Source organism: Podarcis tiliguerta (assembly GCF_965153285.1).
Source record: "Podarcis tiliguerta genome assembly, chromosome: 14".
Lineage (NCBI taxonomy): Eukaryota > Metazoa > Chordata > Lepidosauria > Squamata > Lacertidae > Podarcis > Podarcis tiliguerta.
The window spans coordinates 46706313-46722398 of record NC_139547.1 but is presented as its reverse complement, the minus strand read 5'-3'; the positions used below and the strand labels follow the sequence as shown (position 1 = coordinate 46722398).

The 16086-nt window shown below is 49.1% G+C and overlaps 1 protein-coding gene across 1 annotated transcript in view; it reads right to left on the bottom strand.

Annotated features, from left to right (window-relative positions):
* The window catches only part of CACNA1H (calcium voltage-gated channel subunit alpha1 H), a 386136-nt gene that overhangs the window by 123311 nt on the left and 246739 nt on the right, over positions 1 to 16086 (bottom strand). The window contains exons 8-10 of the mRNA XM_083413279.1: positions 8446 to 8538; positions 5447 to 6227; positions 3333 to 3751 (exon numbers count right to left, since the gene is read on the bottom strand). Coding sequence (XP_083269405.1) covers positions 3333 to 3751; positions 5447 to 6227; positions 8446 to 8538 — 1293 coding nt within the window. The remainder of the gene's footprint in view (positions 1 to 3332; positions 3752 to 5446; positions 6228 to 8445; positions 8539 to 16086) is intronic.

Sequence of the window (16086 nt, the reverse complement as noted above, 5' to 3'; positions counted from 1 at the left end):
AAATGTGAATTGGCTTTTAATCTATCAAGTAATACATTTTATCTCAATTCAACAGTTAAATCTCATGCAATTAGACCATTCACACCATTTGAGAAACTGAACACTCCCTCCAAAATATTGTTGATTTTATACAAAACACTCACTGACTTAGCCATTGGACAACGCTTGGCTAATAAACAAAACTGGGAAAAGCACCCAGGTATAGAAATCGAAGCAGCAGATTGCAACACTCTATGGACAACCTTGCCCCACCCCCTCAAAAAATCAACATAAACCTGCATTTAAGTTAATACATAAAAGGTAAAGGGACCCCTGACCATTAGGTCCAGTCGTGACCGACTCTGGGGTTGCACACTCATCTCGCTCTATAGGTGGAGGGAGCTGGCATTTGTCCACAGTCAGCTTCCGGGTCATGTGGCCAGCATGACTAAGCCGCTTCTGGCGAACCAGAGCAGCACACGGAAACGCCATTTACCTTCCCGCCAGAGCGGTACCTATTTATCTACTTGCACTTTGATGTGCTTTCAAACTGCTAGGTTGGCAGGAGCAGGGACTGAACAATGGGCGCTCACCCCGTCGCAGGGATTCGAACCGCCAATCTTCTGATCGGCAAGTCCTAGGCTCTGTGGTTTAACCCACAGCGCCACCCGCATCCCTATAAGTTAATACATAGATGGCATCTAACCTGTGTAAGACTCAGCTCGGCAGACATGGCATCTTCTGCAGCATGCTGGAGAGTGTGCAAGGTAATTGGTATGACTTTCCATATGTGGCGGACATGGGAATTAGTGCAACCATTTTGGGGAAAGGGTATTGACAGAAATAAAGAAAATTACGAACTGGGACATACAGCGCAATGCAATGCAAGCCTAGGTTTATTAACAATTTTTAAAAATACTCAAATTATGGCAACAAGGAACTTATCACCTTTCTTCTGGTAGCGGCATGATTAAAGGTAAAGGTAAAGGTACCCCTGGCCATTAGGTCCAGTCGTGGACGACTCTGGGGTTGTGCGCTCATCTTGCTCTATAGGTCGAGGGAGCCGGCGTTTGTCCACAGACAGCTTCCGGGTCATGTGGCCAGCATGACTAAGCAGCTTCTGGCGAGCCAGAGCAACGCACGGAAACACTGTTTACCTTCCTGCCGGAGTGGTACCTATTTATCTACTTGCACTTTGACGTGCTTTCCTAGGTGGGCAGGAGCTGGGACTGAGCAATGGGAGCTCACCCTGTAGCAGGGATTTGAACCGCTGACCTTCTGATTGGCAAGTCCTAGGCTTTAACCCACAGCGCTACCCGCATGATTACTTGTAGCAAAAACTAGAAAGGGCGTGATGAGCTACACATCACATAATAGAAACAGAGTGTGTGGACAATCTGAGAAACTAACTAAGAAAATACATGCCCTGAAGGATGCATCCGATACGGACAATTTTGTTGAAATACGGCATCCTTTTAGAAAATATTCAAATTTTCAAATAATCGTAAATCACCAATTACACATATAGATTTATGGGGAAATCTGGTGCATTGGTTTTCTGTGGGGGTGGGAAACCAATTGTTTTGAACATGTTTATGCTTAGAGTCTCCTCCCTGAAAATTAATAAAACATTTAACTCCTAGAACTTGCCTTGCAGATCACACTCAAGTTAGATGCTTCTTCTTGGACCACTGCTGGTTTATTCCCACATTCTGATGTCCACTAGGAAGAAAGTTTGCCCTATACAAAGGTCTTTGGAGAAGAACCAGGAAATGAGTGCTTGACATTTAAACAGCAGCCTGACAAAGGAGGCAAATGTCAAGGAAACTGAGTAAGTCAGGCAGAATCAAGGCTTCTGTAGGTAGAAGAAGAAGAAGAGTTTGGATTTGATATCCCACCTTTCACTCCCCTTCAGGAGTCTCAAAGCGGCTAACATTCTCCTTTCCCTTCCTCCCCCACAACAAACACTCTGTGAGGTGAGTGGGGCTGAGAGACTTCAGAGAAGTGTGACTAGCCCAAGGTCACCCAGCAGCTGCATGTGGAGGAGCGGAGACGCGAACCCGGTTCCCCAGATTGCAAGACTACCGCTCTTAACCACTACACCACACTGGCTCTCACGGAAAGGTAGATTAAGGATGATGGGGCAATTTGAAGTCCCATCTGCACTATGCATATGAAACAGTATCACGCCACTTCAAAGAGTCGTGGCTTCCCCTCGCCAAAGAATCCTGGGAGCTGTAGTTTGTTAAGGGTGCTGAGAGCTGTTAGGCTACTCCATTTCCCCGCACAGAGCTACAATTCTCAGCTACAATTCTCTCTCCTAACATGTACATTTTTGAAAACTCCTATTTGGGGACTTTCCTGGCTTTTTTCTGGCCCATGTAGGACCAGTCTGGATAGTTAGCCTTGGTGAAGACTTGACGTTTTCATCTCCAAAAACGTTTTTGATTGAGTTTCCACTGAAATGAGGCTGCATTTTAATGTTTTAGTGTTGTATTTTAATCTTGTTTTTTAAGCTGTATTTCAATCAATTGTTTTTATATTGGGTGTTAGCTGCCCTGAGCCCGGTCTTGGCTGGGGAGGGCGGGGTATAAATAAAATTTGTTGTTGTTGTTGTTAAAGCAATTTCCCCTATAAAATGAGCTTTTTTCATGGCATTTTCACTGATATATGCATTTCTATGCACACTTTACCCTGGTGCAGTGCTGGATTTACATATAAGGTAAACAAGCTATAGCTTAGGGCCCCACTCTCTTGAGGGCCCCCCAAAAAATTAAAGAAAAAAACCTGGAGTACATTTCTAAAACATAAGATAAAAAACAAATAAAATAGAACCTACACACAGCAACAGTGTTTTGTGTTGTGTAGGCTCCTATGACGTAAGTAATGGGCCCCGCCTGCTAGCCTGCTCCTTAAAACATCACTGGTTTGCTCCTTTCTATATATAGGGTACCTACATTCTGCATGGACTGGTTGCACGGCAACATGCGCAAATGGCTTTAGATACCTATTAGGTCCACCAATTACCACGTAGCATATATTCAACACAAAAAACAACAATTTGTTGTTGACAAAGGACAGCTGTTGATAAAGGGCCCCATTACCTTCAGTAGCTTAGGGCCTCATCAAACCTAAATCCAGCCCTGCCCTCTTTTTTTGAACACAGCGCTTAGCTAAAAAAAACTGGGCTGCAAAATTCGGAGACATGTGAATTTCCAAGGCTGGCTGCGTTCTGGTCCTCACATTGTTTTGCAGAGTGCGAACCAAGTGGATTCACCTTTGAATGCAAGTCAAGTCCGATTCCTCCCCCATTCCTACAAAAGCCAGCTTAACGGGAGACGAGTGCCACCTACCTGCTCGTGGTACTCTATCCCCATGCTCAGTGTATTGATGAGGATGGCAATCATAATCCCCCGGTTGAAATACTTGCTCTCCACTATCCTCTTCAGCTTGTTGCCAAACGCCTTCCAGAACCTGGCTATCCTGTTCCTCTCCTTTGGCTCTTTCTTCTTCTTCCTCTTCTTATTCCTCTGCTGCTGGATTTGGTCCCTCTGGTCCCCATGCTTCACATCCTGCGTGAACTCGTAGACACCGGTGTTGTCGTCGCCCGACTCGTAGCTGTCCGACTCGCTGAACTCGAACTCGGGGTCCTGCAGGATGCTGGCGCAGATGGGGCAGTTCTGCAGCTCACAGTTCAGCATGTTGGCCTGTGGGCTGGGCAGGGGGCACTGCACATTGAAGCCAGACAACCTGCTGGACGTCCGACAAAGACCTGCAATGGAAGGAGGTGGATGAGATGAATGGGGACAGTTTGGGCCTTCCTACCTGGTTCTTAATAGGGATGCGGGTGGCGCTGTGGGTTAAACCACTGAGCTTAGGGCTTGCCGATCAGAAGGTTGGCGGTTCAAACCCCCGTGATGGGGTGAGCTCCCGTTGCTTGATCCCTGCTCCTACCAATCTATCTGCCAAGTAGATAAACAGGTACTGCTCTGGTGGGAAGGTAAATGGTATTTCCATGCGCTGCTCTGGTTCGCCAGAAGCGGCTTAGTAATGCTGGCCACATGACCCAGAAGCTGTACGCCGGCTCCCTCGGCCAATAAAGCGAGATGAGTGCCGCAACCCCAGAGTCGGCCACGACTGGACCTAACGGCCAGGGGTCCCTTTACCTTTACATTACCTGGTTCTTAAGCGCGGCTTGAGGATTTGCTTAGGGTAGGGTTGACATATTTCAAAAGGTGAAAATCTGGACACAAAAGCTGTTGAGTTTTTTTGCAAAGTTTTCAAGCTATTTTTAAGGAATTTCGGCAAACTTTCAACACATGGGTTGCCATGTGTCTGTATTTCCCCAAACATTCAAGTGGTTTCTGCCCAGACATTGCTTCCGACTGCCATATTCCAGCTATGTCCAGGAAATTCCGAACGTATGAAAACCCTAGCTAAGGGGTGCAATTTCATCAACAACCTACATGAGCAGCTGGGTGCTCTTAAACCTCTCGCCAAGAACGTGTCCCCATTTGGCCTTGTTACATAAAATTGGTTTAATTCACACTGACATGGGATTGCCTGTATGTATTGGTGAAAGGGTTTAACTCAGTGATGGCCAAACTTGGTCCTCCAGCTGTTTTAGGACTACAACTCCCATCATCCCTAGCTAACAGGACCAGTGGTCAGGGATGATGGGCATTGTAGTCCCCAAACAGCTGGAGGGCCAAGTTTGGCGATCACTGGTATAACTGGATGCTTCCATTGAAGCTAAATTAAGAGCATAAAGAGCTATCTGAGTTGCCTTGATAATTGACTGATATTGTTCTCAGGAAGCTCTGACGATAGAACGTAGCTGTTGTGGCAAATCGCCACGGGCAGACCATACGCTCCATGAAATGCACTTCAACACAGTACATGGTTAATTTGAGGAATTTGCTGACCATAATGGTGGTGGAAAGGTCTATCAGACACCAACAGCTTTTGTGCCTTGGTTGTAGGCTCCTATTGGGCCATCCAGCTAACCATTGTCAGAAGCAGAAGGAGCCTCTCCATCCCCATTGTTCAGCCCAGACACTGAGGTCCAGCACCTAGGGCCTTCTGGGGGTTCCCTCACTGCAAGACATGAGCGTACAGGAAACCAGGCAGAAGGCTTTCTTGGTGGTGGCACCCGCCCTGTGGAACACTCTCCTGTCAGATGTCAAGGAGATAAACAACTATCTTATAGAAGACATCTGAAGGCAACCCTGTTTAGGGAAGTTTTTAATGTTTGTTGTGTGTTTTTAATATTCTGTTGGGAGCCTCCCAGAGTGGCTGGGGAAACCCAGCCAGATGGGCAGGGTATAAATAATAAATAATAATTTATCATCATCCAATGGGGTTTCTCTTACATTCTTGTATTCTCAGCACCCTTTGATTCCATGACTGGCCTTCTCTCTTTGCCTGCTGAACCTAATCCGAGATACCAAACTCTTCCCCCCCTTACCATGTTCTCCGACCAAATGATGGAGCTTCCCAAAAGAGTCCACGTTCATATGCACCGGGCTATTGACCACAGCCACGGGAGTGGTGCCGCCACTGCTCCCGCCATTTTTCTGCCCCACCGACGCCGGGGCGGCACCAGCCCTGCCAACGGGAGAAGGCAAGATGGTCGGGTAGTTCATGTTGCCGTGATTGGAGAGCTTGACCCCCGCCGTGACGCTGGAAGACTTGCATTTCATCGGGGGCCCTTCCACGTGGCAGTCTGCATGGTAGATGCTATGGACGGACTCCGAATCTGGAGCCGCAGAGTTCCGGAGGTTGGGGGATGGTGGCGGAAGCATGAGTTGACTTCCGGGCTTCATGACCTTGAGCTCAAGGTCGCAGATCTCGGGGTTGGAGCGTGGCCCGTGAGGGCTCCCGTTGCTGATGTGATAGTGGTGATGGTGGTGATGGTGGATCAGGTGGTGAATGGAGGTGATGCGCTTCTTGCTCCGGCGGCCTTGGCCGTCGTCTCCGCCGTTGGGGTTGACCTTTTTCCGCCGCTTGCTCTGCCAGTTGTTGTAGAGGCGCAACGTCCTCCTCTTGACTTTCCTGAAAATGTGGCAGATGTATTTGAGGAGTTCCTCGTAGCAGCTCCCCGGCTCGGAGAAGCTGGCGATTGTGCTGTCGTTTGAGAGGTAGCGGGCTCGCTGCTCTTGCATCAGCTGATTCTCCCGCTGTTTTGTTTCGGAAAACTGTGTTGCTATCACAACCAGGCACAAGTTAATCATGAAGAAAGAACCAACCTGGAAGGGGACAGAGAAACAGAGCAGTTGCGATCTCATTCTCCAACCCCATCATCCAGCCCGGGCGCTGAGGTCCAACACCGAGGGCCTTCTGGCGGTTCCCTCGCTGCGAGAAGTGAGGTTACAGGGAACCAGGCAGAGGGCCTTCTCGGTAGTGGCGCTTGCCCTGTGGAACGCCCTCCCAGCAGATGTCAAAGCAATAAAAAACTATTTTACTTTTAAAAGACAACTGAAGGAGGCCCTCTTTAGAGACGTTTTTAATGTCTGATGCTGTATTGTTTTTAATATTCTGTTGGAAGCTGCCCAGAATGGCTGAGGAAACCCAGCCAGATGGGCGGGGTAAAAATAATAAACTATTATCATCATCATCATCATCATCATCCGGGCCAAGCTGTACTAGGGTCCAAATCCCTAAATTAAGTTAAAAAAAGGTAAAGGACCCCTGGACGGTTAAGTCCAGTCAAAGGGGACTACGGGATTGTGGCGCTCATCTCGCTTTCAGGCCAAGGGAGCCAGTGTTTGTCCACAGACAACTTTCCGGGTCATGTGGCCAGCATGACTAAGCCGCTTCTGGCGCAACAGAACACCGTGATGGAAACCAAAGTGCATGGAAATGCCGTTTACCTTCCCACCACAGCAGTACCTATTTATCTACTCCAGGGGTGTCCAAACTTTTTTCAAAGAGGGCCAGATTTGATGAAGTGAAGGGCCTTGAGGGCCGACCAATGTTGTTGACCTTTTTTGGGATTGAAGTTGTTGAGCTTTTCTTGAGATTGAAACGGACTTTGGACATGCCTGATCTACTTGCACTGGCATGCTTTCCAACTTCTAGGAGCTGGGACAGAGCAACAGGAGCTCACTCCACCATGGGGATTCAAACTGCTGACCTACTGATCAGCAAGCCCAAGAGGCTCAGTGGTTTAGACCACAGCGCCACCCATGTCCTGAATTACTTAGGTCCAGGGTACCTTAAGGAATGCCCTGCCCATCCCATCCCAAGTTGGTCACCGAGATCATCTGGGGGAAACACTCTTAACCCAGCAACATCTGGAGGGTCTCAGACCCCCTTCATTGATGCCCACTGACCATGTCATCCGGGTACTGGTGGCAGCTGGACTCCACATCATTCGGAAGACATCAGGTTAGCCACCCTTGGGGCCTATGGCTCAAGCGGAGAGCTAGCTCCTTGAAGGCTAGTGGTTCAATTCCACCTGACAGAGGGGATAGGTAGGTCCCCTTGTGTCAAGGGTGCTTCCCAGCCCAAGGACTGCACATGGCAGAGAGTTAACTATCTACTGGCGAAGAGGACACTTACAGTCACTTCGGCAGCTCTGGTTATTTATGAACAGCAGTCTAGCATCTGGGGAGCTATTCCTACGTAGGCACTCTATGGAACAGTTGCAGCAACAGTAGGCCATCAGTCCTCTCCACCAGTTTATGTACCCCCCCTGATGGGCTGCCTACATGCAGCCAGAGACTGTGCCTCTGTGCAAGCTGCCTCTGCTCTGCCCTTTTCAGTCCCCTCCTGGTTCTGGGTGACAGTGGTGTAGGAGAGGACTGGGAAGTGCCTGGCCCTTCACTTGTCCAATCTTCCTCTTCTTCTGGCCTATCCTGTGCTCTGAAGCTTCCCCTGCCTCCAATTCTTGCCTCTGGGCTGATCTAGGTCCCTACAAATCACTGCCCCCCTCTCCCAAGCCAGACGCCAGCCCCTCTTCCCCCAGTGCACACTTGTCATTGTCCTGCCTGTCCCAAACACCTAGCAGAAATGATACATGGGTGGAATATATGCCGTAGCACCCAGATCTATGGGTTGTGTCCAACTAAGTTTTACTCAGAGCAAACACATTGAAAGCAATGGATTGAAATACAGTCGTATCTCGGAAGTCGAATGGAATCCATTCCAGAAGTCCATTCAACTTCCGAAATGTTTGGAAACCAAACATGACTTCTGATTGGCTTCAGGAAGTTCCTGCAGCCAATCAGAAGCTGCAGAAGCCCCGCCGGACGTTCACGTTCCAAAGACCGTTCGCAAACCGGGACACTCACTTCTGGGTTTGCGGCATTCGGGAGCCAAAACGTTTGACTTGCAAGGCGTTTGGGATCCAAGGTACGACTGTGCAGCTATTACTTTCAAAGGGTCTACTCTGGGTACAGCCCAATGATCACAAGATATGACAGCGCCCTCTTCCCATGCGTCCGAGCCCATCCCCATACTTACTATTATAAGTAGTATAAAATATATAAAATTGTAAAAAGAGTGCGCATCCATGACATAATACATGATGTCAACCCATCCTTCCAGGGTTATAACCTGTAGGGGTGGAAAGAGATGAGAGGAAGAAAAGTCAAGAAAAATACATAAATTGCAATTGGGAATTGAATCTGCAAGTAGAGCCCCATACACATTCACAGCTGGATTTTTACACACACACACACACACACACACAACCTTTTTTTTGTTATTCATCTCCCCTTCACATTATCACACACTCCCTCATTCACACAGCCTCCCATGGGGTCCATGATGGAAGAAAAAATAAAGAGGACTGGGTTAAAATGTTTGGAGGTCCTCAGCACTTAAAATATTTTGGTGCTCCCCATATGTAATTCAGAATAAAAAAACAGTACTAAACCCATAAAATAAAATTTTGAGATTTTTTTAAAAAAAACTTTTTAAAATCCATAGATTTATTGCAACACATGACAGGATCTAATTTCCTCGCATTATTCCGATCGATGTTTGTAAGACACCTCCCTGGTTTAGGTGGGGATAAGTAATCAAAAAAGAACAGAAAATGGGTGATGGGGGGGGGGGGGGGAGAATAAATTCTGGTTATCCAAGGTATTCTTCCGAGATAGAGTTCATTAATATTCTGTAACATCTCAGCAGCCGAACCCGTGGTTTGAAAAGTCTCTTTGCAATATGATGAAGCCAGATTTCCAAAAAGTCAGTATCGGCAGAGCTATCAAATACCCCAGCTTACATTTACCTTCATTTCCACCCTCCTTTTGAGAAATAGATCCAGCCTAGCAAAGGACAAACTTTCCTGCAAATCCTCATGCTCTGCAATTTAATTGGGTGCCCTGCTCATCTCTCTACCAAGATAGCAAGTGCCCTAACAGATTATCCAGAGTTGGCGTTGACTTTGCAAATAGGTACACATGGATTAATGTCAAACTTCGGTGATCGTCTACAGCTGAACACGCCGTGGAGAGTCTGCCAAATTTTGCAGAAGCCCGCAGCCAAGGCTTTTTCCGTTGGATTATCATTGCAATAATGAGGATCCCATATGTAACCAACGGCCTATCCTGTGGTTTCTTCAGGATTTGAGCTTGCTTGGTATTGACAGCAGAAACAGACACATGAGAAGCTGGAAGCTACAGAAGAGCAAGGCATATGTCACAGGAGTCTGCCGGTCAGTAACCACGCAGTTCAAAAATGGAGTTAACTCTTTATTAGCAAAAACACAACCGCCAAAGACTTGGTAGAATGTCATGCCTAATGAGCAGAGCAGCTCATTCCCAGTGGTCTTCCTCCATGAAAATCAGTTGCCAAAACTGAAAGTCCTCACATTCCTAGGGCTTTCCCCAAGCAATCAGAGACTGTGCCTGCATGCAACCACCCTCTCCTCCGCCCTTTTCATGCCTCTTCTGGTTCTGGGAGACAAGCCAGGAGGGGAGCTTCTTGCAGCAGGAGGGGGAGACACTTGTGACTCTTCACCAGCCTGACTCATCTCTGCCTCTTGGTCTTTCTCCTCTCCTGCATCAGCTTCTGCCTCTGATTCTGAACTTCTCTCTGCCACAGGCTCTCCCCCGCTCACTAAGCCCTGTTGCTTCTTCAGCTTCTGACACTTCCTCCTCCCAGTCTTCCTGCCTTCTCCCTCTTACCATTCATCATCGTCCCACCACCACTCCCCTGGCTCTGAGCACTTCTTCCCTTGGGGGTCCCCCAGCTGGCTCCTCCCTCCATTCCTCTGCATTCAACCAGTCCATGACGGCATATTCCAAAACTCTTAGCAGCGGGTTAAAAAGGTAAAGGGAACCCTGACCATTAGCTCCAGTTGTGGCCAACTCTGGGGTTGCGGTGCTCATATCGCTTTATTGGCCGAGGGAGCCAGCGTACAGCTTCCGGGTCATGTGGCCAGCATGACTAAGCCGCTTCTGGCAAACCAGAGCAGCACATGGAAACGCCGTTTACCTTCCTGCCAGAGCGGTACCTATTTATCTACTTGCACTTTGTGCTTTCAAACTGCTAGGTTGGCAGGAGCAGGGACCGAGCAACGGAAGCTCACCCCATTGCGGGGATTCGAACCACCGACCTTCTGATCGGCAAGTTTGAGGCTCTGTGGTTTAACCCACAGCGCCACCCGCGCAGCCTCTATTGACCTTTCTGTACAATTCACATTGCAAATCCCAAAGGGAAGTTTTAAACCCAGCAACAGCAACATCCTAAAATTCAGGGGTTGGAGAACCATTTTCATACCAAGGGCCACACCCCCTTTGGGGCAAGCTTCCGAGGGCCACATGCCAGGAGTGGGTGGAGCCAGAGATAAAAGTGGGTGGAGCAACAATTGCAATTTTTTCCTTACTTCAGTAGACTACCGTATTTTTCGCCCTATAGGACGCACTTTTTCCCCTCGAAAAATGAAGGGAAATGTGTGTGCGTCCTATGGGGCGAATGCAGGCTTTCGCGGAAGCCTGGAGAGTGAGAGGGGTCGGTGCGCACCGACCCCTCTTGCTCTCCAGGCTCCAGGAAGCTATCCGCAAGCCTCGCGCCCCTGGGGGGAGTTCCCCTGGGCGCGCAAGGCTTGCAGGCGGCAGCCTGCAGCGTGGAGCACGGGGCGCCCTTCGGAGGACGCCCCGTGCTTCGCGCAAGTGTCAGCAAGCCTTGCGCACCGGGGGAGAACTCCCCCCGGCGCGCAAGGCTTGCGGGCGGCAACCTGCAGCGCGGAGCACGGGGTGCCCTTCGGAGGACGCCCCGTGCTTCGCGCAAGTGTCAGCAAGCCTTGCGCACCGGGGGAGAACTCCCCCCGGCGCGCAAGGCTTGCCGGCGGCAGCCTGCAGCGCGGAGCACGGGGCGCCCTTCGGAGGATACCCCGTGCTTCGCCCAAGTGTCAGCAAGCCTTGCGCACCGGGGGAGAACTCCCCCCGGCGCGCAAGGCTTGCGGGCGGCAGCCTGCAGCGCGGAGCACGGGGCGCCCTTCGGAGGACGCCCCGTGCTTCGCGCAAGTGTCAGCAAGCCTTGCGCACCGGGGGAGAACTCCCCCCCGGCGCGCAAGGCTTGCGGGCGGCAGCCTGCAGCGCGGAACACGGGGAGCCCTTCGGAGGACGCCCCGTGCTTCGCGCAAGTGTTGGCAAGCCTACCGCACCGGGGGAGAACTCCCCCCGGCGCGCAAGGCTTGCGGGCGGCAGCCTGCCGCCCGGCGCATGGGGCGCCCTGAAGCAGAGCGCCCTCGCGCCGGGCAGACATCGGCCAGCCCCACAAGCTCGGGGGACAGCGGGGAGGCGCAGCGCCGCCATCCCACTGTTCCCCGACCTGGTTTTGGGGGGGAAATAAAGGAAAAAATTTTTTCCTTTATTTCCCCCCCAAAAAAGTAGGTGCGTCCTATGGGACGGAGCGTCCTATGGGACGAAAAATACGGTAGTTATATATATATATATATCCACAAACACACACCCTTTTCCATCCTTCATCCAGACAAGCAAGAGTTATTAGAGTTCAAGGACATGCTCTCTTACACATCAAATCTTCCTGAGAGGCCAGTCATCTTAAGGATTGTTCTGTCCTCTTTTTAAATGGGTTTTTAATGTCTCTATGTTGCAGTACACTGCCCTGATATTTTATGAGAGGGCAGTACATAAACGCTTCTGCACGGCGTTTTAAAAATCTGATGAGTTTCTTAAAACACAGTTTGAGTTTATCACCTGCATTTCTATCCAGGAAAATAGCACTAAGCCTCCATCTCAACATGGAATGCTTAATAACTCCTAATCTCAATTGGTTTAATTCATTTAATTCATTGCTTTCAGGCCGAGGGAGCCAGTGTTTGTCCACAGACAGCTTTCCGGGTCATGTGGCCAGCAGGACTAAACCGCTTCTGGTGCAATGGAACACAGTGACAGAAACCAGAGTGCATGGAAAAGCCATTTACCTTCCTGCCACAGCAGTACCTATTTATCTACTTGCACTGGTATGCTTTCAAACTGCTAGGTTGGCAGGAGCTGGGACAGAGCAGCGGGCGCTCACCCCGTCACGGGGATTCAAACCGCCAACCTTCTGATCAGCAAGCCCAAGAGGCTCAGTGGTTCAGACCACAGCACCACCCGTTCTGCACTGCAGGGGGCACCACAGCAACGTTGTAGAATGAACCAAGAGAGGCAGGGCTGTTGAATTTTAGAGTTGCACAGGGCATCACTGAAATTTGGGAGCCCAAAGTCTACCATCCCCGCCCCCCCCCCCGAAAGACAGCTCTGTGCTCTCCTGCACCTCAGTGGGTAATTTGATTCTCACAAAGCCTCTAGGCGATGGGCAGCCTCAAAGGAAAGGCACTGAGATACTTGCAAGTGACTTTCTTCCTTCTACGCTCCTCGCGAAATGTGCTCTGGAGGTACCCGTTAAAAATGCATAATTGTCCTTGCCGCCGCTACGGTTAAATATTTGAACAAGGGGAAAGAGGCTTTAATTAAACGGTGAACTAACAGTGTACTTGTGTTTTCAATCTCCTTTTAGTCGTGGAAAAGGCAAGCCGAGGACTTAATTAACACCGCGAGAAGCGAGCTGTGTTAGAACTTGTAAGGAAAAGAGAGAGAGACGCTTGTTAATGTGAGCTGTCCCCAACCAGGGAGGGCTGTACGTGGCTTCTGTTTCCTGCATGGCAAAAGCACTGGGACTGATTAAAGGAATAGCAGCAGGTGGTGCTTCCCTTAAATCAGGGAAACTTGGGCCCGGGACGTGGAGCTGTGCAAGGAAGGCAGGGACCAGGACCTGGGACAGGCAGACAGCGTCAGAAAGACCTGCTGCCCCAGCTACGCGTTCACCAGTCACTGGGGCAGCTATGAAGAGGGGGGTGCAGGAGTACTCCTGACAGCTCTCTGCACCCATAACAAACTACAGCTCCCAGAATCCTTTGAGGGAAACCATGGCTGTTTAAAGTGGCATCATAGTGCTTTAAATGTGTGGTGTGGATGCAACCAGACACCCCTACCTTATGGATTATCCATTCTAAAACCAATCCCTGAAAAGAGTGATTGATAGTTAAACGACTCTGGGAATAGTAGCTTTGTAAGAGGAATAAGAAGGCCTAACAATGCTCAGCACCTTTAACAAACTGGGGGATTCTCTGGGAGAAGCCACAACTGCTTAAAGTGCAACCATAGTGCTTTAAATGTGCAGTGTGAATGTGGATCTCGACCACCATTCTGTTCTCACAGTGGCCAACCGGGTACCTCTAAAAGGGACGTGGGTGACACTGTGGTCTAAACCACAGGGTGGGTGCCACCACCGAGAAGGCCTTCTGCCCTAAATTGTAGGATTGTACACACACATTCTGATTTGGGAACCCATTTGGGGCCTGGATCAGTCCAGACCAGTTCTGACCCATCACAGAATCGAATGTGGATCGTTATCTGTACATTGCAAGTTTCCGAAAATCCCATTTGCTTGCAGCACTTGCTGCACATCTGTTGCCACGATTGATGTCAGGTGTGGGATCTCAAAGGAACAATTGGAAGATTAAAGTAAGCTCCCAAGAGTTTGTTGACTGGAATAAGGCGCAGACCCACCAGCCAATCAGTTGATGGGCAGTGGGAGTGCAGTTTGCTCAAGGAGTGGGGAGACATTTCCAGTTCCTCCTCCCAATGCTGTTCTTTGAAACTCTGAAAATAGGTATCCAAGGAGCAGTGAGGGGCTGTTTGAAAGCCCTTTTGGAAACAGCCCTGCCCTACTCTGATTCAAAGGTTTAAGGATCAGGGTAGCGCTGTTAGGAAAAGAGCTTTCAAGCAGCTCCATGCTGCACTTTGACGTTCCAACAATCAGGGCTTCAAAGCGCAGCAACACCCGACATCAGGTGATGGACAGGTGGGTGGCCCCACCCACCTGTCAATTTTGGGTCACTAGGAGGGCAGAGATTAAGATCTGCTGCTTCCCACCGGAAAAGGTTGTCCATCACCCCTCCATTACTGCGCTGCAAGTAAATTATTATTGGGGGAAACCTAAATGTGAAAATGGGCAAAGGGTTTTGAAATGGGCCCAGTTTCTGCAGAGTAACATCTCTACTCTTATAAAATACGCTTTGCAATTTTATTTCGATTACAATAATAATAAAAAGTGACCTCTTGGTTTTTAAATCAGGGAAGGAAACTGAATGATGGAGCATCATAACTGTGAGTCCTGGAAGACCTGCTCCCTGCCTTGCAGAACTTTTTCCACCTGGCTTGGGAGGGCAAGACCCTGACTGACTCCAGCTACAAAACCTGAGGCTGATGAACGGGCTCCAGCTGGGGTGTCGTTCAGGGTTTCTTTTGTTTTTTGTGTTGCTAAGAGGGGTTGTTGAGGTCTTTTTTTGAATCTTTATTTTAGATCTTGTTATGATTTGTGTGGAAATTGTTCAGTCTAGTTGTGTATTTTTAAATGTTTCATTTATTGCTTACGGCTACTTTTGTGATGTTGTCGTTACGTATTTTGTTCATGTTGTGAAAATAATGTTCCATCATGCATCGTATTAGGGGAAATTGCTCTGCAAACATGTGTACATTAGGCCAAAATGTGTATCTTAGGAAAACTCAGCATTAAAATCCTGATTCATTTTCATGAGGGCTTCTTATTAAAACACCAACTGCAAACTGAGGTGGAGATGTTGAGAACTGAACTTGATACCAGGAAGTTGAGAAACCAGAACCATGAGCTTCATCCGTCCATCTCTCCTGGGAGGAGCTTGACTTAGAAATAAAAGGTTCTATGATTTCACATGGTTTCAGTGTCAAGGCACTCATATCCACCCTTTGCTAGCGGCTGAGCAATTAAACCACTTCCAACCTTCCCTGCAGAATTCCTCTGCCATTCAGCACCCGTATTAATGCAACACGCAGTTGCTTCAATCCACAGAGATAAAACTGACTAGGGGCACCTACTTTAATTTTGCTTTGAGAAAGCAATTTCGGGCGAGGTTATGCAGCAAACCGGAAATTGGCTGCTGGAGGGGGAGAGAGACGCCAAACAGATTCAATTAAGATGATTGGCAAGCCGGTCCTGGAGGCGGAAGCTGCCAAACTCCATCACAAACTGGTGCTGGGGTGAGCAAAGGAGACTCTGCCCCCCAGGGGTGAGGAAGGAGAAAGGATTGGGCACTTTGGAACTTCAGAGAAAGGGGCGGCTGTCCGCTGGAGTATGGAGGTAGGAGGAGCTGTGAGATGGCTGCGGAAGATGGGAGAGCTGGGAGAAAACTAAAGCAGCCAATAGGAACAGAAGGGGAAGCAGGGAGAGATGGGCAGAGGGCAAAAGACAGAGCCAGCATTAGAGAGTACCCATTACAATTGGTAGGGTGGAAGGCAGGAGGGCAACAGTAGGTGGCGCCAGAGCAATGATAGGCCGAGCTAGAGCCAATCACAGGAAGATCAACCAATTCTAGTTTTGTCCTCCTCCTCCTGCCTGCTAAGTTCTACAACGAGGCCACATTCACACCATTCATTAAGAACACTAGGCTTCCATTTTAAACAGTCATGGCTTGCACCAGAGAATTCTGGGAGCTATGGTTTGTTAAGAGTGCTGAAAGTTGCTAGCAGATCCCTCCTTCCTCTCACAGAGCTACAACTCCTGGAGTTTCCTGTGAAGAGGGATTGATTGTAGAACCAATCTGAGAAT